The following is a 23906-nucleotide window of genomic DNA, read 5'->3' as shown; positions in this document are numbered from 1 at the left end:
TTTAGTATCATTAATATACTATTATAGTTGCTTTTAATATTTAGAATTCGTTTTATTTTCTGTTTTAATGTTAATTTTAGTCCAAGTTGTATTTTTTTTTTTTTTGTCAGTGTGTCTATATAATGAAACATTTTAATTTCATTAAAATGGTTTATTTGAAGTATTTTAGTACTTCAACATCAACTAAACAAAAATGTTGCCTTTTCTTTAAAAAGTTTTCGTACATTGATCATGTAAACTGAATAAATGTAAGAAATAGCTTTTTAGTCTATTATTTTTTTCATAGTTTTACAAGGCTTTTTTCAGCCAATGATTACTTCAAAAAATATTTTTAATAGTTTCTGTGACAGGCAGTTTGTTTAAACCTCAAGAAAATTTAATTCATAAATTAAGTCATTGAAGATCCGCTGTAGACATTAAAGTTATATCGTCTGTGTTAGATCTCTATTTTAAATTCATACATTTTTTCCAGGTGGTACATGTAGACATATTTAAGCTCTTGACTGATGTCAAACAATAAATTAATTTTGTTACTGTTGTTGTTCACAATGGGGCGCCATATCGCAAGCCGTGAAGTTGTCATTATTATGCGACGACAGGTATGATTCATTCTAGCGAATCGATTCATTCGCTCGGCTCGCTTAAAGAATCGATTTAAAGAGCCGTTTTATCCGAGTGAATTATTTGCGTATATACTGCTGTTTATAACAAAATTTTCAATCAGAATAGCTCTTTGATAATACGCGAAACGCAACAGTTTCTAGTGTCTCAGAATCAGTATTAAAAATAATTTAATTAAATGAAAAAGAATCAAAAGTTCAGACTCGGACATCACTTATGTTAGTTACTAGTGAACGACCTTATCCTAAAGCTCTACGCTAGAGCAATAATACCTATCTTTACTATATGCATGATGTATTATTAATGAGCATCTTGTGTCGTAACGTGTTTTGTGCTCTACGTAGTGCGCATCGCGCGGTGGATCAGTACACTTCCTCGTGCAAGCCTCATCACGGGTGACGGGTGTGGAAACACCTTCAACACGTCCACACTACACTACACACACGCCAGAGGAAGACAGAGGGAGAAAGGGGGCGGTGAATCGTTTGCCACCCGCTAATTTTCTTTCTCTGCGTCCTCTTCTCTCTCTGAATCCCTAGTTTTCCTCCTAACATGGCTGCGCTCTCAGCCTGGTTCTGGAACGAGCGCTTCTGGCTTCCGCACAATGTGACTTGGGCGGATCTGGCCGACCCCGCGCCCGGGGTGGAGTACCCGAAAGCCGGCCACTTGCTCTCCGCGCTGCCGCTGGCCTTGGGGATCTTCGCGGTGCGGATCTTTTTCGAGAGGTATGGTTTGAGTTTGACTGGACCATCCAAAACATTAGTCTAACCTCAAGTGAGATATAAATTTCAGTTTTTAAACTCACATCACATGCTTTCCCTGGTCTTACCATAGTGAACGTTTAGCTAATGCATGCACGTGTCTGGAAAAAGGTTGTTTTGAAGTCTATTCGGGCTGGGTGAACATGAGAGGAATTTCAAGCCTCGGGGTTGTGAACTTTCAGCCTGATGCATCTGTCAGCTGACCAGCTTAAGGCCTCGACTTATTAAGAGGATTGCATTTATTTATTTATTTATTTTCTTTGCTTAAATGTCTTTTTATGTGTCCTGTTTTCATCCCTACCTTTACAACCGCACTCTCACTTAAAGAAAGCATGCTTTTTAGTCAGGCTTGAAGTGCATGCACATGTGTGATGATCTTCCTAATGAGTTTCCCAATGTTGATTTTGCATAATATCTGGAAATAGTGTCAGAAATGAACACCACACCTTTAGAAGAGCATGTGATGTGTGTACTGTGTAAAACGTGTGCAGTGTCATGTCTCAAATATGCTTTGAATTCAAAGCAACTTGAGTGGTGGTAAGACATTTGTGTGTCAGTTTAGGAAAGCTTGGTTTTAAAGGCATAGCGCGCTCAAAAATTAGCTACTCTTTTTTTTTTTTTTGTCAAAGGTTACTCACCCTCATGTATTTTTTGCAAATCTTTTGATGTTTTTTAAAGACGTTTTTTTTTTATGTGGAACATGACCGGAGACATTTGGTACAATGTTCACGCTGCTCTTTTCCATAAACTGAGAGTGAATGGGGACCGGTGCTGTAAAGCTCTGAAAAAGTTAATAAAGACTTAAAGTTCTGTAGGTTCGTTAAACTATCTTCAAAAGTGTGAGTAAAGCATGAGAATTTTTTAAGTTTTGGTTGAACTATTCATTTCAAACTAAACATTTTAAAAAGGCAAATTTCTATGCAAGTTACACCAAAGCCGAGGCTCTCCGTCATAACACGATTCTGTTACGTAAGAGCCAGCGTCACTATCCGCTGTTGGGTTTCTGCACGAAGCGCATTCAACGTCTTGACCTAATATTTTAGATTTAAGACTAAGAATAGACTTTTGGTGGGTGGGATCTCGTTTTTGACGTCTAAAATCCAGTGTTCATGAGAAAAAGTGGCTCCATCATGGTTACAGGCAGAACTGTGGTGCTTTGATATTATCTCAATAATGAGTATATTCATGTATAATGGTGTTTGAATGGAACTCCAAGGTGTTACGTCCAAAACAGCCTCTTTGTGTTAGTTCGGCTGCTTTAGGTTTCATTGACGTGGAGTATGATAAGGATCTTGAGGAACCTGTTAGGAGAAACTAATTCTTACCGATCCAGTTGAGGTAAAGGTATTTGTGGTTTTGATTCTGGTCGCACCAGTTCTGTTGAAACGGTTTGAAATTTGCGTTGGACTAGTTTTACCGTACGTGGTTTGCGGCACGTCGCTAAAAATAGCGAGTGAAACCAGTCCACAGGACCAACTCAGACACAAGGCATCACCAAATGTGTCTGGTTTCCTCTTAAACGTGTGAAACATTGACATAGCTATGTGTTTTAATGGCAGAAAATGAGATTGAGGCATGAAGAAGTTAATTATTTTCTTGACGCTTTTGCTTTGGGTCCAGTCTTTTCAGATTACATACAGGTTACATACTAGACCGTGTTAATTGAAATAGCCTACTATTGTAGGTTTTATTAGTATTTTGAATTTGTTTTTATTTATGTATTTTCCATGCTAATTTTAGATAAAATATTAGTAATATAATTGTGTGTTTTTGCCATTTTATTAACATGTCTATATAGGTTTTATAAATTTGTATTTCAGTTTTAATTATTTTAGCGCATTAAGTTATTAAGAAATGTTGCCTTGGCGACTAGATGGGAAAAAAATATCTCGTTAACTTTTTTTTTTTAAAACGTTCTCTATATTTTAGTTTTCCAGGTTTGTTTGTTTGTTTTTTCTCTCCAAGTAACAAAGTTTATCATCACTGTTTAGTTGTTCGATTTACCTTCGGGGAAGTCTGACGCTTCGTTTGTGGATAAGCAAGTTTTGCGAATCCCGCCAGACCTCATTCTTCCAGAAGAACTCGTAAATGTTCAGTGTATCTCTTGAGGAGCGTTCAGTTTATGGGCCGGTTTATGGTTTATGACGGTTCATGGTCGTTTAGTGTCTTGCATGAACATATTACATTGACTCTAGGTGAATTGGGTCTCTTTTGTTGTGCTGGCCGTCTTGGTTTCGCAGAAGAGCGTTGTCAGACACGCACCCCTGTCATGTTTCACTATATCCTCATGTCTGGGGTCTGACGAACCTCTGAGGAGGCCAATTAGCCTAGTTGGTCCAGAGAGGGTTGGTCTGGTTACAGGGGGACAGTTGCATGCATTCGGTCAGGATGACTTCAGCAGTCTCTCTCTTCATTTATTTATCAGTGGTGACTGCAGACCACAGATAGTGTTGATGTGCTTTAGCAATGATGAGTTACACACATGCAAGGTTTTAAACATCTAAACCAGAGACTTTTTTTTTTAAACTAAGGGAGTTTTTTTTCCCAATTTTATGGAACTTAACAGATTTCAGGCTCAAAGTTCTTTTATTGGCATATTAGAGTTAAAGGATGGGATTTTGGATATCTTTTTTATTACTTCACAAATATACTGAAATATTTAATACTGAATAAACTGAAATACATTCACAGGGCTGTTGCTCAAGAGGTTTAGGTTCTGGAAATGTGTCATCATCACCCGTTTCCAGGATGCTTCCCTCTAGAGTTCAGTCTGTCACTGAATAGTTAATGCTCTAAACAGCTCTTGTACTGTGGGTCTACTGGGTTTTTCTGAATCAAACGTTGCCTTTGGTTTTAACTTACATGCATGGTCATGAATATGTGGCAAGTTGTTTGATTATATCATCGCATTTAATTAACAATTAACATATTTCATTGCATTGTATTTTTACATAGGATATGTGAGTTATTTTTGGAACATATAAGCATCTGCAACCTCTCTTGAATTTGACAGTTTTTTTATTTTAAAATTTCTAACTAAAGATTAAATCAGAAATTATAAATTCAGAACGACCACTCCAACTTTACTAATTAGAGTTTAAAAGCTTTTTTCATCCTGCATTGAAAAAGATTAATTATGCATGAATTTTTTGAAAGCCACTTAAGCGATAATTTATTTTTAGTGGCCCAAAATCTCAATGTAGGGGAAAAAAAAAATTTACGTTAATGGTTTCTAACCATTTCGAAACCATCAGAAATTCAAATCTTAAATCTTGGTTGTACTTGGTTTTAATGATGTTGGGATTTTTTTTTATATATATTTTTTTTTTATATAAATGTGGTGTAAATGGAAAACATGGTTATTGGTTTTGTAAGTATTTCACAATTATGTAAATTCTTTAATTTATGAATTGTACTAATATAATCAAATCTAATCATGACCATTTAGTACAAAATTGTAATTTAATCCAATTGTGACCAAGTTTTTAATTTTTTTTGATGCATTGCATTATTTATAAATTAATTTTAAATGAATTATAATTATCAGATGTAATGTTGCAGTTCATATTTTTTTAAAGAATCTCCAGAATCTTGATTCTTGTACTGAATCATTATCAGAAGTCAGATTCCATGATGCATCACATCATTTAGTGAAAAACTGTCATTTTGAACCTAATTTGAAATTTTGTAAAGACTCTCAATTTTATTGAATTGAATTGTACCCAAATTTCTTGTTTTTTGATGCATTACATTTAGTAAAGAATTAAAAATGGTAAAAATGTTCATCCGCATCTTTAGCTCATTCTAAGAATTTAACATTGAAAACTTCTTATGGATGTGATTATCAAAATGTAATTCTCTTTATTTTTATTTGAAGTTAAAGGGAAAGTTCACCCAAAAGTTAAAATTCTGTCATCATTTACTCACCCTCAATTGACGGTAGCCATTGACTTCCATAGTATAGAAGGAAATACTATGCAAGTCAAAGGCTACCGTCAACTATCTGGATACCCAAATTCTTCAAAGTATCTTTTTTAGCATTCAGCAGAAGAAAGAAACTCATACAAGTTTGAAAGGTGAGTAAATGATGACAGAATTGTCATTTTTAGGTGAACTATCCCTTTAACCTTGAGCTGTCAGATAGTTTTATTGTTCAGCGAGTTATCTGTAGTCTTTTGTTGGGGTCATGTTAAGCGGACTTTTTTTCGTGGGACAGGTGTCATATTCTGCTTTTACATTCGGTAAAGACATAGAGACACACAGAGCAAGTCTCCACGCACATAGGACACGCTCGGGTCATGTTTCACTTATCAGAGCCTCAAATCGAATTAGTGAGAAAATGCAAACGTTGTTAACTGGTTGTCCTGGGATGGCGAGGTTGCATGCAGCACTGAACACGAGCCTGATCCAAAAACTCCCACACAACAGGCAAAACAATTCAGAATCCCTGCTATGACAGCATCAGCAAAATCTGTGCCAGAAATGATGTGCGTGACGTCAGTGATGGGATTCGCATGAATCGAGCATTCAGCTTTTGACCCTGAGCTGTAGCCCCATTTCATCCTGTTCACACTGAATCAGAGCGTCAGCGCTGTTGCTCGTTACCGCTTAGTTTTGGGTCATCATTGTTTGTTTCAGAAGTTCTTCTAAACCTTGTGATTTCATTTAAACCAGCATGGAAATGCTCTAACTTCCCTTTCATAGTTCATATAAAGAAGTGAGGTTCTTCCTCAGTATTGCTTTGTTTTCCAGTACTGATATATAAACTTTTTAAATCAAGATACATTTACTTGAGAATCATGACTTAAGTCTTCTTTTCTAAACATGTACAAAAATTTAATTAGATTGTTGAAACCAAAAAATAAGTGCAGTGTAAAAATAAACTTAACATGAATGGAAAACCAAATGATTTTTCTCATCCAACTGACAGTTATTTTATTTTTACTAAAACTTAACAAAAAAATAGTAATACTTACATTTCATTCAACATGTTTAAGTGATGATGAATAAGTAATGTTTAGAAAATCAATAAAATGGTTTCATACAAATAATTTTTTTTTAAGAAACTCTAGTGGCAGTTTTGCTGTTAAAGTAATTTCTATACCACTAGTTTTGCCAAATAGAAATGCTAAAATTTATATTTCCCAACAAGTTTCTCACTGACAGATTTTTTTTCTTGCTTTAAGTTTACAGAAGACAATCAGCAGATTATTGCTCAAGTGAATTTCAGTAAAAGTGCATTTTTAAAAAATTAAAGTACTGTATAAAAAGTTATAGAAGTTTAAGTTTACTGTAAAGAAAATGTACTGTACTACAACATTTTTTATTTATATAATACAAACTATTTTGGAATCTGAAATTGCTGTAAAATCAAAGCCGTATGTTTAAATAAGTTATGTTCCAAATTTGAAGTTGATATTAAAAAAAGGAAGTTCCTGTGAGATTTTATTTAGGTGTCATTGCTGCATGATGACACTAAAACTCTATTGAATTTTTTTATGCATTTTCCTGTCACAAATTTATACATTTCTGTCGCAATATTACTTCTACCACAAAACATGAAAACTTAAAACTCATAATTATCAAACATTACACAAAATTTCAAGATTAAGAAGTTCACTTTTCACTAAAATATTAAAGTAAAATTTCAAAAATAGTATTCAAATATTTCACTATAATCTTAAAATACATTTCCAAAATGGTTTTCACAGATGTTTTTTTAAGCTTTCAAATTATATTTAATTTACGATGATTACTAAAATATGTGAAAGGCAATAAAAAAAGAGCGCTGAGCATCCTGCTAGTTTAATAAGTTTAAACTTAATTTTGATGCATTTCTAAGAAAATCTTGTCAAATATATAATCTTCCTTCTCAAGTAAATGTTTGGTATTTGTAATGGAAAACAAGACTCAAATACTAATGAAGAACACACTTTTTTTTTTTGCAGTTTAAACTGACAGTTGTGCACATAGATCAGGTTTTATACCCAACAAAAGATCACGTGTGTGCAGTGAAAAGACCTTCTATTGTCTCAGACTAGGAAAAGCCCTCATCCCACGTGGAGTCTGCTCACTTGGAGCTGACAGTTTGTGTCTTCTGCAGCCCACCGGCCTGAAACAAAACACAGACGGTCATGTGACGCAACAGGCCAAGTCCGGCTGGGGCAGCTTTAGTGATTGAGATTTTGCTGAGACTGGCTTTCACAGATTAACTGAGATTGTATTGTTCAAAACGTCTGTTTACTGTTGAACTAGCTGAGATTTTAGAGTCGTCTCAGCCAGCTGGCTAATGTTTAGTTCAGACCCATGTTTCACTTTGACCCTGCTGTCGCAAAGGGAATATTGTGAATGTGTCAAATAGGGAACATCTCTGTTTACACAACTCTGTTTGTGTCTTAGCCTCAGCCTTAGCATTCTGGTGCTCTGCAAAGATGCTTAACTTCGCCATGAGACACTCAAAATGTCTTTCCCCCCTGTTTTAATTAAAACGTATTGTTAGCTTTTTATGGCGAGTGTCAGATTCTGCAGTTCAGCATGTAGTGTATGTGGGCCGGCGGTGCAGTTTAACGGGTCTGGAGACATAGTTCACCCGCGTGTGCCAATTCTGGGTTAATGAACTGGTCAAACCAACCATTGTCAACACATTGCTACTACTGCCAGTGAGCGTGTAGGTTATTATGGAGGGGTGTGTTTATTAGCTGCTCACTGGTCCGGTTTTATTTGAGAGACGTGGAGCGAGTTTTATATTAAGAACTTTGACCAAAATTAACTGCCGTTTTTGTTGTTATGAAATGTGTTGTTTAAATACAGTACAAATCTGAAATAAGAATGACCGGTGATGAACACTACAATATTGTAATATTTTGTTTCACCAAATTAAATATACTAAGTAAAATGCCATATTTTCCTCCATATATTTGACTAAAACTTACATTTCAATGAACATTTTTAAGTGATGATGAATGAACAAGTGTTTAGAAAATCGTTTAGTGAAACTGTTCATGCATTTAAAAAAAAATCGAATTACGGAAACTATGTTTGTATAATTTTCCAGATTTGCCAAAAAATAATGCTAATAATTCAGTATTATTATCTCAAAATTGCTTTTACTTTTTCATTATATGCACATTTTTTATTTTAGTTTAATTGTTTTATATAATTTAATTATTTACATTTTTTCACCATATAGCATCTTAACAGTTTCTTGGAAATATTATGAAAATGCTATTCAGAAATTCCATTGTGAAATAGGCCTATATATTTTTCCATTTATTAGATGGTTTTATTGAACATGATGAGGAATTATGAAAAGTTTTGTTTGTATTTTTTGTATAAGGAACAACCTGTTTTCGCTTGTGTGATCGAAAGAGTTATTAATATTTTTCCTGTCTTTCTGTATTTTTCAGAAGCCATCTTTTTGGTAAAATAATATCAATTATCGCTAAGAGCATTAAAAATTTTCAATGAAAAACATCAAATAGCCTACAATAAAAATCTGAAATAAAAACATAGTTTTTTTTAATATAAATGAATTTTTAACAATTTCTACAATTATTTTATTTCAGCAAATTAACGATAAATAAAAGTAAATAGCAATATTTTCTTATATATTTTTCTAAAACTTAAAAAATATACTAAAATTTTTGTGAACATTTTTGTGCCACTAGTTTTTTCAAATTTTCCAAAAATGCGTGTTTTTCAAACAGATTTTCCTTCCCAAAATTCACATCATTGGTTGAATTACAGGAAACGCCACAGTGTTCATAGTTTTCAAAGAAATTTGCATTCAGTGAAGTTTTAGGAATGTAGCTGGATTTTGCATGAGTCAGAACAATGGCTTTTTGTAATGCGCCGTCAGAAATGCTGCCGTCTCTGAGCTAACTAGTTAAACTAGCCACAAGTTTATCATATTAGTCACTTATCTCACCTGAGACTTTTAACTAAGTTTTGGGATATTTTTATTGGGTTTTTTTCCTCTACTTGAACACCTTCTACTAGAACAATGTTGTTTAATTGTGTTAATTTGCTTTAAATATAGATTTGTTTGAGTAGAAGGACAGAAGTTACTAGATGAGTAAAGTTTATGAACAAACTTTAATGCTGGCCTGACAAAGCCTTGTTTAAAAGTTTGAAATAACTTCAAAAAGTTTGAAGATTTTAATCAAACCCAATAAAAAGTTTTTAACGTAGCACATTGATCAAATGCAAGTTGCTAGCATGTTACCATGTTGTTAACATGTTTTAGCACATTGCTAACATGAATTAGCATGTTTTAAAACTTTTAGCATGATGTTAACAAATACAGCATGTTGCTATCATATTAAGATGTTTGTTTAAGCAAAAAACTAGGAGTAGATACTGTTTAAAGTTAATTAGTTAAAGTTAATTACCATGTTGCTAACATGATTTAGCACGTTGCAGCCTGTTGCTAGCATGATTTAACATGTTAGCGTTTTTAACATGTTGCTTATATATTTTAACACATTGCTAAAATGTTTTAACATATTGTTAGCATGAATTAGAATGTTTTAACACTGATAGCTTTTTTTAAACAAATTGCTAGCATGATTTAGCATGTTATTAGCACCTTTTAGCATTATGTTAATACATTCAGCATGTTGTTAGCATGTCATTGTTGTTAAGATGTTTGGTGATTTAAGCATAACTCTAGGAGTAGATACTGTTTAAAATAGTTCTAGCATGTTGCTACTTGCTAGCATGGTTAAGCACGTTGTTAACATGATTTAGCACATTGCTAGCATGTTGCAGCCTGTTGTTAGTATGATTTAACATGTTAGCATTTTTTAACATGTTGCTTACATATTTTAACACATTGGTAGCATGTTTAACACTGGTAGCTTTTTTTAAACACATTGCTAGCATGATTTAACATGTTATTAGCATCTTTTAGCATTATGTTAATAAATTCAGCATGTTGCTAGCATGTCATGTTGTAAACATGTTTGGTGGTTTAAGCATAAAAACTCTGAGTAGATACTGTTTAAAATAGTTCTAGCATGTTGCTTACATGATTTAGCACGTTGCTAGCATGTTGCAGCCTGTTGCTAGCATGATTTAACATGTTGCTTATATATTTTAACACATTGTTAAAATGTTTTAACACATTGCTAGCATGAATTAGAATGTTTTAACACTGTTAGCTTTTTAAAAACACATAGCATGTTGCAGCCTGTTGCTAGCATGATTTAACATGTTAGCGTTTTTTAACATGTTGCTTATATATTTTAACACATTGCTAGCATGAATTAGCATGTTTTAACACTGATAGCTTTTTTAAACAAATTGCTAGCACATTGTAAGCATCTTTTAGCATTATGTTAACAAATACAGCATGTTGCTAGCATGTCATGTTGTTAAGATGTTTGGTGGTTTAAGCATAACAAAGATCTAGCATATTGCTAGCATGGTTAAGCACGTTGCAGCCTGTTGTTAGTATGATTTAACATGTTAGAATTTTTAAACATGTTGCTTACATATTTTAACACGATGCTAGCATGGTTTACATTTACATTTTGGTTTACACACATTTAGCTTTTATCCAAAGCGACTGAGAACAGTAGAAACAATCAGATCAACGAGAGAACAACAACGGTTTCTATGACAAGTGTTAGTCTATCTGTTTTAACACTGTTAGCTTCTTTAGCACGTTGCTAGCAATTCAGCATGTTTTAACACTGTTAGCTTCTTTAGCACGTTGCTAGCATGTTGCAGCCTGTTGCTAGCATGATTTAACATGTTAGCATTTTTTAACATGTTGCTTATATTTTAACACATTGCTAAAATGTTTTAGCACATTGATAGCATGAATTAGCATGTTTTAACACTGTTAGCTTTTTTAAACACATTGCTAGCATGATTTAGCATGTTATTAGCATCTTTTAACATTATGTTAACAAATTCAGCATGTTGCTAGCATGTCATGTTGTTAAGATGTTTGGTGGTTTAAGCATAACAATTCTAGGAGTAGATACTGTTTAAAATAGTTCTAGCATGTTGCTAGCATGGTTTAACATGTTGCAGCCTGTTGTTAGTATGATTTAACATGTTAGCATTTTTTAACATGTTGCTTACATATTTTAACACATTGCTAGCATGTTTTAGCAAATTGATAGCATGATTATAACATGTCAGATCAGTCTGAAGGTCTGTAGCTTCAAAACTTAAAGAGGAGAAACTTTGTCAAGCCAGCATAAAGATAAAATCTGTAGAACAGTTTATGTGAGTGTTTGTTTTGATCTAGGTTAGTAGGACCGGTATGTATAAGATGGATAAGATGTTTAATCTCTGCGCTCGTCCCGCAGGTGTATCGCGAGTCCCTGTGCCTCCATCCTTCAGATCCAGACGGAGTTGAGTCGGAGAGCTCAGCCCAACGCCGTCCTGGAGAAAGTGTTTACATCCATCACAAAGGTATGCTAACGCAGCGTCATGGAAAATAAAGCCATGAAGAGCCATGAGAGAGAGAGTCACTGTGTGTTTTATGAGGCCAGCAGAGCAATATCTTCAACTTTAGTCTAGAAACTGACTATAAATACAGCTCAAACAGGTTTAACATTAGCAGACAGGTGAATAGAGTTGTGACGTTCTTTACAGTCATCAAAGGCCTGTTTTGTGGAGCTGCTGTAAACGTCTTTATTGGCTCTGGAGCTGGAGGTCTGAACTCATAACTTCGGTTGATCGCTGGAAGAAAGCTCACTTTTTATTTGTCATTTTGCTGGTTATTCTGTAGGTCTTTCTTGAACTGCGGGCATCTTTGTGTATTTTATTTATTATATTAAAGCAATTTATGTTCCAGGTTTTTATTTTATTTTATGAAAACTATAATTTATTTACTTTTGTCCCAGACCCAGACTTTAAAACTTGCAATGTAAAAAATCCATAATAAATAAACTATTTTAATTTAAAACTGTCATAAAGATAAAGTTAAATAAATTCAACTAAATTCATTATTTATTGTGTGATTTCTTTCTTTTTTTTTTTTTTTTTTTTTTTTTACACACATTTTTACATTAACTTTATGTTCCAGGGTTTGATTTTCTTCTCAGTTTTTTTGTTTTTTGAATGAAAACCAGAATTTATTTACTTTTGTCTCAGACCCAGACTTTTACTCAAAACCCATTATAAATATATTATTTCAATTTAAAACTGACGTAAAGAAAAAGAAACGGTAAAATAAATTTAACCTATTCAATATTTATTATGATTTACATACATTTTAACACAAATTACGCCTATAACATAATTTTCAAAAAAATAAAAAAATTTTTTACTGTACAATGTTTTATAACTTTATTAATTTATTTATTTTGAATTTATTAGTATACAAATGTGTCAGTGAAGATCTTGAGATATAAGGCATGTAAATGCAGCAAAGTAAAATCAAGTCAACTGAGTTACTAAAACCCCTTAGCTGTTATAAATTCACTGTAAACCACGGTTTCACGGCGCTTATTGCTTTTATAAAACGGTTATTCCATATACATAGTTATAAAACAGAGCAAATAAAGAGTAATGATATTAATAAAAAACAGTATTCTTCCACCAAACAATGTAGTTCCTCGGAAACAGTTGTGGTTCCAACAAAGTGGTTGCCGAGTAACACAGAAGTAAACAAAGGTGCATGTTTGTAGTGTAATGTAACAACAGCTTTGAACTTGCCTCAGCCAATCAGAATCAAGGACCGGAACTATTCGTTTTATAATAAGAATTTTATGAAACTATAATTGTTTCATTTCCTGTTTAGCTGTAGTTTTGTCAAATTATGCACACACATTAATTTCTTGTGTGTATTAAGGACAAATAAATCAAATGCTAGCTAGAGTGTATTCATAATTTCAGAATTATGCTTTCCACAGCCAATATGATTGTTTTTTCTGCATATGTCTTTTTTTGTTTCAGTCCCCGGACTCGAGGCACTTAGAGGGTCTGTCTAAGCAGCTGGACTGGGACGTGAGGAAGATCCAGCGATGGTTTCGACAACGGAGGAACCAGGACAAACCCAGCACAAGAACCAAGTTTTGCGAGAGCATGTATGGTTTTTAATTTTTTTAATTTAATTTTTAATTTATTTATTTTTTGCTGTTAGCACACATGCATGCTAGTGCTGTACCATATGAAAACATGGCATTCAAAATCTCAGTTTTTACATTTATTCATTTATTAGACACTTTTATTGAAAGTGGCGAAAAGCATTGCACTACACCATGCTTTTGTTTTTCACTGTAAGTGCTCTAGACAGGCTGTACAAGCATAAATGCATGTTGAAGTTGGAAATACAGGTTATTGTGAATCATATGGGACATTTTTACATCTGTCGTCCTGTATTTTGTAAACCGAGCTGTATTTAGCTGATTTTGTTGAGATGCAAACCAGGCCTCTGGTTTGATTGAATGAATGAGATTGTTTCTGTGTTTGATTGCAGTACTGTGGTTGCTCTTACTGTACATGCAGTCGTGTATTTGAGTTTCAGATATTTGTTTTCTCTGATTTCTCTGCAGGTGGAGGTTTACATTCTATCTGTGTATATTTATATATGGGATCCGTTTCCTGTGGCAGGTGACTTACAACCCCAAGACGTAGAGTTAAAGACAGATATGACTTTTTTAGGGTGTATTTATTTGATTTATCAATTGACTGTGTGTGTGTGTGTGTGTGTGTGTGTGTGTGTGTGTGTGTGTGTGTGTGTGTGTGTGTGTGTGTGTGTGTGTTTTCTAGTCTCTCTGGATGTGGGATACGAGACAGTGCTGGTACAACTACCCCTATCAGGTAACGCTTAAATGTTGTCCATTCTCTAATGTGGGTTTAATTAAATAATTTTCAGGAATATTTCGCAAACACAATGTCCACAATACAAGAGCACGTGAAAGAAACTAGTTAACGTGTTTTTCTGAAATCAAAACTGGAAAAGAAAAGCAATTATATTTTGCATAAAGAAAGTGAAAAGTATTTTTTTCGGGATGCATTGTGACTTGTTTTAATATAAATAGTACAGTTGTGGCCAAAAGTTTTGAGAATTACATAAATATTATTTTTTTATAAAAATAGTATATTATATATAAAATTCATTAAATTATATATAATGTATAAAATATTCTGTATTAGTATACATTTAATTAAATTTGTTACATTAACATAGTATTTTTATGTTGTGGTAGTATTTTTCATTGCTTAATGTTTTGCTAATTTAAATGTCATCTTAAAATGAAATAACTATTATATAAATTATTGCATTGCTGTATGATAGTAATTAAAACTTTAATGATAATCACAAAGGAGAATGCAAAAATGTATTTTATTCATAATAATAATAATAAGGATTTAGGGAGTAAATGTGCTTAGAAATTTCACATTGCAAAAAAAGATCTTAAAATTGCTGTCACTTCATGCATTTAATTGTATTTATTATATAATTGTATTAATTTTTTTTATAATAATCAGAATTTAGGGAGTAAGTGCACTGTTATGAGTAAAATTTTAAATTAATAAATTCACAGTGTGAACTACTATTGCTTTTACTTTTTGCATTTTATGCACATTTTAAAAAACATTTATTGAATGTTTTTATTTTATTGCATTGCTTTGTGTTTAATTTATTTATTTTTGTTCTGTATTTTATTATTTAATTTTATAATAATGAAAATTCATGGAGTAACTGCACTGTCATGAATACAATTTCACTAAAAAACTCAGTGATCCAACAATTGCTTTCACTTTATAATTTTTTAATGCTATTTTTTCAATTATTTAATTGTGTATTTAATTTTATTGCATTTATTTATTTATTCATCACCTGGCATATTGACCGTTTGCTCCGATGTAGTGTCTTGTCTATAATCTGTGTGTGTGTGTGTGTCCTGCAGGTGCTGACCTCAGGCCTGTATTATTATTATATAACAGAACTGTCCTTCTACTGGTCGCTCATGTTCTCACAGTTCACAGACATCAAAAGAAAGGTGAGCGTTGATGGATCAAACGGCAACTGTTCGTTCCTATTGTGTTTTGATCCATTATTTAATTCACTTCTCTCTCACTTCTCAACTTCCCTCCACATCAGACACATTCAGAGGAGTTGCTTATGAGGTCAAAATTTAACATAGGATTGTTCTCAAGTGATGCAGATTAAAACAGGTCGGCGTGTTAGAGAAGGAGAAGGTCATTGGATTGAATCAGGAGCTGTCAGACACACATGGCTTCTCTGTCTGTTGTTTTTCTGTCAGTTTTTCAGCCGCTTGTAAAGAGCATTAACGCCGGCGAGCGTCTTCAGGGTGCGGCTCGTCTGTTTGTTTAAGACGCGTCCCGCGGCGGTGACCATTATGAGCTGAGAGATTTGTATAATAACGTACAGCGAGTGAATCATAACAGAGGGATATTGTTCTTCTTTATTTGAGACGGCGGAAACAATCTGAAGGATTTATTCAGCTTGCGTCGAGCCGAAAGGAAAAATTATAAATCTGACTTGTGCTTCTGTATTTAATTTGCATCATGTTTTCATGTCCTGCTGGAAGTTTTGAACATGTTTCTGGTGTATTTCTGCAGGATTTCCTCATCATGTTCGTCCATCATCTGGCGACGATCAGCCTGATCAGTTTCTCGTATGTAAATAACATGTTGCGTGTGGGGAGTCTGGTCATGTGTATTCACGACTCCTCGGACTTCCTGCTGGAGGTAAGAGTGCCTGCGGTTCCATGCAACAATGCTTTTACTGGCATGTTAGATTCATAAACTAGCATTTAAATGAGGGGCCATGTGAAATTTTATGCATAATTACGTGCATGACCTTTTTTTTTGTTTTTCAATGATGCATGAATAATTGCTTTATAAATCAACTTTTGTGACCCTGGTCCACAAAACCAGTCATAAGGGACAATTTTTGCAAAATTGAGATTTATACATCATCTGAAAGCTGAATAATTAAGCTTTCCATTGATGTATGGTTTGTTAGGAGGACAATATTTGATCGAAATACAACTATTTGAAAATCTGGAATCTGAGGGTGCAAAAAAATCTAAATATTGAGAAAATCATCTTTAAAGTTGTCCAAATGAATTCTTAACAATGCATATTATTAATCAAAAATGAAGTTTTGATATATTTACAGTAAGAAATTTACAAAGTATCTTCATGGAACATGATCTTTACTTAATACACTAATGATTTTTGGCATAAAAGAAAAATCAATCATTTTGACCCATACAATGTGTTTTTTTGCCTATTGCTACAAATATACCCCAGAGACTTAAGACTGCTTTTGTGCTCCAGGGTCACGTTTAACTAGATTTTGATGTAAAATTGCACCTAAAATTACTAGTATTTTGGTATTTTAGTCAGTGCTACGTGAGTGGCATTTATAAAAACACTTATATTCAAAATAACCTGTATTATTTTTTTAAATAATAATATTGTAATATTTATATATATTATACATTACATTTATTATGTGTATGTGTATGTGTATATATATATATATTATTATATTATTATATATATATATATTTAAAATGACAGTTGAAGTGTTATTTTAGTATCATTAATATTGTATATATATATATTATTATTATTTTATTAGCAGTTAAAAATAGCATTAAAATGACAGTTGAAGTGTTATTTTAGTATCATTAATATGCTAATATAGTATTAATATTTAGAATTTTCAAATTGTCCGTTGTCATTTTAATTGTAGTTATAGTTTTAGTCAGTTTTTATTTTATTAGTTCTTGTATATATCTGTTTAGTTTTTATTCATGTTTATTAATAAATTTTAATTTCAGTCTTTGTTTTAGTCAGTTTAATACTTAACTAAACAAAAATTACAAATGTTGCCTTTTCAACTTTACTAAATAATTTTTTTTTTTTTTACATTTTAAGTTGACATTTATTTCAATTAAAATTTGTTTTAGTTTTTATTTATATTTTAATATATTTTTAAACTCCACTGATTGAATTTATAATTAGAAATCAAGAAAAAAAGTATTCACAATAATTTTTTTCTCTTTTTTTTCAGTTCTGCATGATTTATATGAATAAACTGTGTTTAAAAGAGTAAATGAGTAATTCTATCCCAGTGTATTTTTTCCCAATGCAGCATGATTCCTCTTTTATGAATATTTTTCTGTTTTATTTTTTATCTTGCAGGCTGCAAAGTTAGCAAACTACGCTAAATACCAGCGTTTATGTGACTTCTTGTTCGTGGTGTTCGGGATGATCTTCTTCGTGACGAGGCTGGTCATATTCCCCTTCTGGTCAGTATCACATCCGTGTGTGTGTGTGTGCGCTCATTTAACAGACCAGTTAACTGTGTTTGAAAGTATCATGCATTTTGGAAAGAAACCGTGTATTTTTAGGATCGTTAAGATTTTTTGCGCTGTGACATTATTTTCAAGCCAGTGTAATGGGGGAAAATAATCAAATATTATTTCAATGGTTCATTATATTAATATTTCAAAGTATTTATATATGAAGGTAGTATTAGTCATCGTCGAAATTTATTTAAATTTAAATGAAAGGATTTAAAATTAATGATTAGTAAATATATAAATAACTGCATTGCTGTATAATTATAATTAAATAAATGAAAATGGGAAATGCAAATATATGTATGTTTTATATATTTGTCATCATGAGGATTTAGAGTAAATGTGCTTAGCTGTCATGAAACTGATTTCACGTTGCACAAAAAAAAGATCTTTAAACATCCTTCATTTATTTGATCTATTTAGGGATGATGTTTTAAGTGTTAAAAATAAAATTAATAGCAGTATTATATTTTATTACTTCTTTCCATTTGGCACTCTACAAAAATGATGTTTACTATAATAAAGATTTAATGTTGGCGATCCTGAAAACTGTATGTCTACAGCCACACTTTTAGAGTATGTTAATAATTCAGACATTAATAACATTTTTCCATAATTTTTTTTTTTTTTTTTTTTTTTTTTTTTTTTTTTTATGAAAACAAAATGTTAATGTAAATAATAAAGATTATTTGAATGTTTGTTATAATATGTTATCAGATTTTGTAAATTATTTTGGAAGATTCTAAGTAACTGTTTCTATTTGTTTATTGATTTTATTGTTTTGTGTGTGTGTGTACATAAATTTTGGGATATCACATAAAAAATACTGGATGGAAACCTTTAAATGTGCTTTAAAAAATATGCACTGCATTAAGGTGTTTTTTTAATCTGATAATAATATATACAATATTTTTATTGTTGATACTTTTTGCACCAGTTTCCAATGAAGTGACACTTTTGTTTTCTCGAATACATGGGATAGAAACAGTGCTTTATTCACAAAAGTTTGATATTTCAAGTTAAATTTGCAACTTTTAAGCTATTTTTTTAAAATATGAAAACGTTAAGATACACATTGTCAATATTAAGTACATACTTTTCATGAAAAATAATAAATGTTAGTTGTGTACAAAATAGTAAAGTAGATAAGTTTGTTTCTTCATGGGAAAAAAATCACAGAAAAGTACAAACACATCATAAAAACATCAAAACAATCAACAGCACCCAACACAATCAGAGTCCAAACAGCTGATAAAAACATCACAATAATCTACACCACTCCAGTCCATCGGTTAATGTCTTGAAAAGACAAAAGTTGTGTGTTTGTACAAATCCATCATCAAGACGTTTTTAACCTCAAACCGTTGCTTCCTGCTCAAATACGAGTCCATAATCCACAATAATGCAACTTTCCCCACGTTTTAGATAAGATGAAGTGTTCTGGATGTTGCAGGATTCTGAACACGACGCTCTTCGAGAGCTGGGAGATCATCGGGCCGTACCCGTCCTGGTGGCTCTTCAACTGTCTGCTGCTGGTGCTGCAGCTGCTGCACATCATCTGGTCCTACCTCATCGCCCGCATCGCCTTCAAAGCCATCATGAGAGGAAAGGTCTGCACAAACCCGCCGCTCTCAGCCACGTGTTCAGGAGGATCACGTTAACGTTGTGTAGTTACAGGCGTTTCCTCTCTTGTTATCTTTCTCTCCTGCAGAACTGGTTTGTGTTTCCCCTCTCTAGCTGCTGGAAGCCTGTTCCCGTCTCTCCGCTTCTGTCCTGATAGAAATCTTTCGCTATTTCTGCTAAACTCACTCGCTTTAGAGTCTTTCCCTCTCTCTCTCAGTCGCTTCGGCTGTAAGTCTGCTTTCTTTACTTGTTTTCCCGGTGCGTTTTGTATCCCAGACTATGTGTTTAATCTGAAATTGAATTAAAAATTCTATATGTTTTAAAGGAATAGTTCACCCAAAAAAGCAATTTTGCTGAATATTTCCTCACCATCAAGTCATCCAAGATTAGGATGAGTTTGTTTCTTCATCAGATTTGGAGAAATGTACATCAGTGTCTCAGCAATGGTAGCTCCGCGGTGAATGGGTGCCGTCAGAATGAGAGTCCAAACAGCTGATAAAAACATCATAGTCCATTTTGATGTGAGACACTCCAGTCCAAAACATAAATTCTTAATAAATCAAAAATTAAAAAAATAAAAAAAAAAAAAACAACTAAAACAATTCAAAATTCAAACTGTCCCTTCCGGACAAAATATGAGTCCATTTTGATGTGAGAGACGACAGGAGATGACTCACTGGAGAAAGTGTTGGATTATGGATTCGAAGCAACAGTTTGAAGTAAAAAAAAAAAAAAAAAACTAAAAACATCTTGATGGATTTGTTTCTTACAAAAACACAGCTTTTCTCAAGATGTTAACCAATAGACTGGATTGGTGTGGATTAGTGATATTTTTATCAGCTGTTTGGACTCTCAATCTGACGGCACCCATTCACTGCAGAGCATCCATTGGTGAGACAGTGACACAATGCTGCATTTCTCCAAATCTCATGAAGATACAAACTCATCCTAATCTTTGAGTGGAGGATTTTGCATTCAAGCGCCCTCTTGAGGAAGGCCGCAAACATTTCCCATCCAGAGTATCGAACCAAACCAGTATTTTAATTAAAAACCGACCACTGGATTGGTTTGCGTATTAAAACAGTTTAACACGTTGAAGTTGATAAAATAATGGAACAATTTTTAAACATACTCACTACATCCGAACCATTTAAAGTACTACAGCTAACAACCCAAATGTGTCCAACCCAGGTGTCCAAAGACGACCGCAGCGACATTGAAAGCAGCTCGGAGGAAGAAACAGAAACGACACCCAGAGAGCGACTCAAGACGGCTTCATCCCGAGGAGAAAACGGCTCCAACGGCCATTTTGGCTCTAAATCCTGGAGCCAGAATCACAACAACTGGTGAAGCTCTCTCCGCTTGGCCTTGTGCACAAAGAACTCGTGTTCTAGAAATATCACAACGGGACTATTCCTCATCCCTGTACCTCACTCCAACAACAAAAACTCAGAAACACCAACGCAGTCACCCTCTTTTGGGACTTTTGAGACTCGATGACGGAGTTTAGGGCGTCATTCCGGTGATGATGGGACAGTAATGACAATATGGCCACTATGAGAAGCTTGTGAAAGAGAAAAACGATTAAATTAGTGATATTTGCATTCCCTTGTTTCGGGAGCCGAGAAGACGTTTCTTTTCCACACTTCGTTTTACTGAAGTCACGGAAGAGGATTCTCTTCAGATTTTAACGGTCAGATGTACGTGAGTTCCCGTATACAGTTGCTTTACTTTGTGTTTTGGTTTCTGATGTGTTTGTAAATTTGTTTCCTGTGCTGTTTTTCATTTTACTTTTTTATTTTTGGAAACCAAATAAGGTTATTAAAATGAAAACTGGGCCTTTATCTTGTAATGATACGCTTTTTGATTAATAGGTGAGTTTTGTTTTTGTTTTTAACCTTCCACTGGAAATAATAAATAAATATGTTAAATAAAAAAATAAAAAAAAAAAAAATAAAAAATTAAATTAACAATTTGAATCCTACAAATGTCATCCTATAAAAAACTGGGTTTTAAAAGTGTGGTTTCCAGTCTTGTAGTCAATTTTGACATCTTTAAAATGTAAATTTCTATACTGCAGAAAAATGGGTATTTTCTGATCATAAAGAGCATTGAAAATGCTAAATGCAAATAATAATTAAATTAATGTTTAAATAATATCTAGGTCCTGGAGCAAAACCAGATGGTGAAAAAAAAACGGTTAATTTAATATTTTTACACTCTTATAATGTTTTTTAATATTTTTATTTTGCTTTTATTTATTTAAGTCGTTTTGTTTTATATTTCTTTTTAATTAATATTTAAGGTGTATTATTATTTCAGTACTTCAACCTAAACTTGTTTTCAGTTAGTTGATTCAAGTTTTTCAGCTAATATTTGTTTTATTTCAGGTTTATTCTAATTAACAAAAACAATTGTAATAGTTTTATTCACTGTTAATAACAACAACACTAGAATATAATCATTTAAATGTATATTCAGCTCTAAAATGTCATGTGTAATCTTTAAAACCATTTTTACACCTGGAAAAACATGGTAAAATCATTTGGTAACAGGTGTGGGAACCCTGCAGATCTACAGGACATGCACAAACACTCATGATAGTGGATTTTTATAAGGAACATTTAATATCACAACACACAAGATCTCACTGAACTCCATAAAAAGGCCAATAAACGCTTTGAGGGTCATGAACCCCGGTGGGTTTCTGCACGCCTCACATGATCAGTGTCTGGTTAAGTGGTTATTTACAGCCGGTGTCTTCAGTCTTTAATGGTCTCCGAGGCCGCGCTCTCAGTCTGTGCCGCCAGCTCCAGCTGTTTCTGTCTCTGCATGAACCGCTGAGCCCGCAGGACACACAGGTATCCGCCGTACACTGTCAACAGCATCATGGAGCCCGAGAAGAGCTTGTAACCCACATCAGCGATGCGCTTCCCGCTGAGCATGACGGATCTGTGAAAATATGAAGGAACTCGGGTATGAGTTAGGAGCATCCCAGCAAACGGCGAACGTTCCCATTTGGTTATTTTTGGGAACTAAATACAACGTTCTGGGAATGTTTTACATCTATAAAGATTCCTGGCCAACCAAAAACACTGTTTTGGGAACATCACGGGAACCAAAAACTAACGTTTTCGGAGCGTTCTAGTAACCAAGACACTTGGCAGGGATACACAATATGGAAAAGATGACCATCTGAGGCCTCCAACTCCAACACAATGGATAAGTGATGTCCTCTTTTTCCTAAATTTGGGAAAAATCAGACCAGTTTAATAGAGCTTAAGGCCTTTTTAAGACTTCTTTTGTCACAGAACGTGTTTTATTGTCGTATATAGACTGATTCTTAGTTCTGACATTTTTTTTATTCATTTATTTTTTTAACTTTTATTGAATCATATTGATTGTGCATTGTCATTGTTTTGCTAAGCCACACTTATTATTTATTTTAATTTATTATTATTTAATCTACTGCATTACTAAGTTGGTCTTGTCTTTTGTTCTGCTTTGTTTTCTTCGTTGTAATATTGTCGTAAAACTCATAAACTTAAAAAAAAAAAAAAAAAGACCATCTGAGCTATCATGAATAATATCAAACCAATAATGTCTGCCATGGTCATCTGTATTAAGTAGGTTCGTGGCTAAAGATTCAAAATCGTTATTCAAAATACTATGACATATAAAAAAATTAAAATAAATGGCACCGTATTCTTTCACCATTTGTTCGTGAATACTAATTATATTTTTCTTCAGTTTTACAACACGAGCATGAGTTTGCGTCTCAGCTCTACAATCTCAACTGCAGGTCGATTGTTTTCCAGCAAAAAGGTCAAAAACAAGGTTGATTAATCTTTCTTCTACATAAATACCGTGTAAAGTCGTTTAATGTTACTGCGTTTACATAAAATATGGCAAATGTGGAGTCTTACCTATTAAATCTCCGACTCAAAGTATGAGGAAACGCAGTTTCGGTTCTCAATGTCAGATTGCAAATTGCTTCTGCGCGTGCGCAGTTACTTTTCATAACGTATGGCGAAGCAGAAGGGTCAAATGTAGTAAAAGCGTTTTTCGCTCGTAGTTTTCTTGTGGGTTCCTAAAATACAGGGGTAAAAGTGTCAGATTCCTCTCATTTAGTATTTAAATCGCATTATCATATTAGATATTAAGCTTGTTTAATGCATTTTTTTTAGTATTAGCATTCTGTGGTCATCTATAAACACAATAAAGGTGACTTGCCTTATTATCCTTCATATTTTGACATTCTCTAATAACTTATTAGAAGGATATTACTGATTTCTTAACTATTCATATGTATCTATTTTAAGTATTAGATGTAAAACTAGTATAAATTAGCACATACGCCAATTTATTGTCTTTATAATCATTGGAATTAAGGTTTTCTCTCATTTTTTCTCTCTAGATATACTCAGCAGTAAAAAAAATTTATTGTCTATAAATTGCTAAAGCCAAGACATTTTTTGTAGCCTTTTGTTAGTATTATTATTCTTAAGAATATGTCCTCGGGCTTTTCTTTATGATCCTAAATTATTATTTTCGTATGAAACGCATAATGACACCATACGAGGATTATAAC

General features: G+C 33.2%; 2 protein-coding genes across 4 annotated transcripts; one reads left to right on the top strand and one right to left on the bottom strand.

Annotated features, from left to right (window-relative positions):
• Positions 1 to 681: 681 nt before the first annotated feature.
• On the top strand, positions 682 to 21159 carry LOC109101475 (ceramide synthase 5-like). 3 transcript variants are annotated; one of them, XR_006153137.1, is made up of 11 exons: positions 682 to 1346; positions 11705 to 11810; positions 13299 to 13429; positions 13898 to 13955; positions 14115 to 14165; positions 15260 to 15352; positions 15936 to 16064; positions 17532 to 17638; positions 19146 to 19302; positions 19404 to 19543; positions 20507 to 20645. XR_006153137.1 is itself a non-coding variant. In XM_019114840.2 (10 exons), exons 1-10 carry the CDS (start codon positions 1174 to 1176, stop codon positions 20663 to 20665), a joined length of 1164 nt encoding a protein of 387 aa, XP_018970385.1. In that variant the 5' UTR covers positions 731 to 1173; the 3' UTR covers positions 20666 to 21159. The 3 variants fall into 3 exon arrangements, 2 of the variants coding, with proteins under 2 accessions (XP_018970386.1, XP_018970385.1); XM_019114840.2 differs by lacking the exon at positions 19404 to 19543 and having other exon boundaries at positions 731 to 1346; positions 20507 to 21159; XM_019114841.2 differs by lacking the exons at positions 15260 to 15352; positions 19404 to 19543 and having other exon boundaries at positions 723 to 1346; positions 20507 to 21159.
• A 760-nt stretch (positions 21160 to 21919) lies between these two features.
• On the bottom strand, positions 21920 to 23386 carry LOC109101476 (cytochrome c oxidase assembly protein COX14 homolog). The gene is made up of 2 exons (XM_019114842.2): positions 23242 to 23386; positions 21920 to 22267 (listed from the first exon to the last, which is right to left on the bottom strand). Exons 1-2 carry the CDS (start codon positions 23334 to 23336, stop codon positions 22078 to 22080), a joined length of 285 nt encoding a protein of 94 aa, XP_018970387.1. The 5' UTR covers positions 23337 to 23386; the 3' UTR covers positions 21920 to 22077.
• Between the last annotated feature and the right edge of the window lie 520 nt (positions 23387 to 23906).

The sequence above is a fragment of the Cyprinus carpio genome, chromosome A22 (assembly GCF_018340385.1).
Source record: "Cyprinus carpio isolate SPL01 chromosome A22, ASM1834038v1, whole genome shotgun sequence".
NCBI lineage: Eukaryota > Metazoa > Chordata > Actinopteri > Cypriniformes > Cyprinidae > Cyprinus > Cyprinus carpio.
The sequence above is the reverse complement of the archived record's forward strand: the minus strand, read 5'-3'. Positions and strand labels throughout refer to the sequence as shown.

Excerpts from the sequence above, each read along its gene's own strand:
- LOC109101475 (XM_019114840.2), top strand. The coding sequence starts at position 1,174 with ATGGCTGCGCTCTCAGCCTGGTTCTGGAACGAGCGCTTCTGGCTTCCG. Across the intron at positions 15,353-15,935 it reads TCACAGACATCAAAAGAAAG|GATTTCCTCATCATGTTCGT; the intron begins GTGAGCGTTGAT and ends GTATTTCTGCAG. Across the intron at positions 17,639-19,145 it reads CTGGTCATATTCCCCTTCTG|GATTCTGAACACGACGCTCT; the intron begins GTCAGTATCACA and ends TGGATGTTGCAG.
- LOC109101476 (XM_019114842.2), bottom strand. The coding sequence starts at position 23,336 with ATGAAAAGTAACTGCGCACGCGCAGAAGCAATTTGCAATCTGACATTG. Across the intron at positions 22,268-23,241 it reads TTGAGTCGGAGATTTAATAG|ATCCGTCATGCTCAGCGGGA; the intron begins GTAAGACTCCAC and ends ATATTTTCACAG.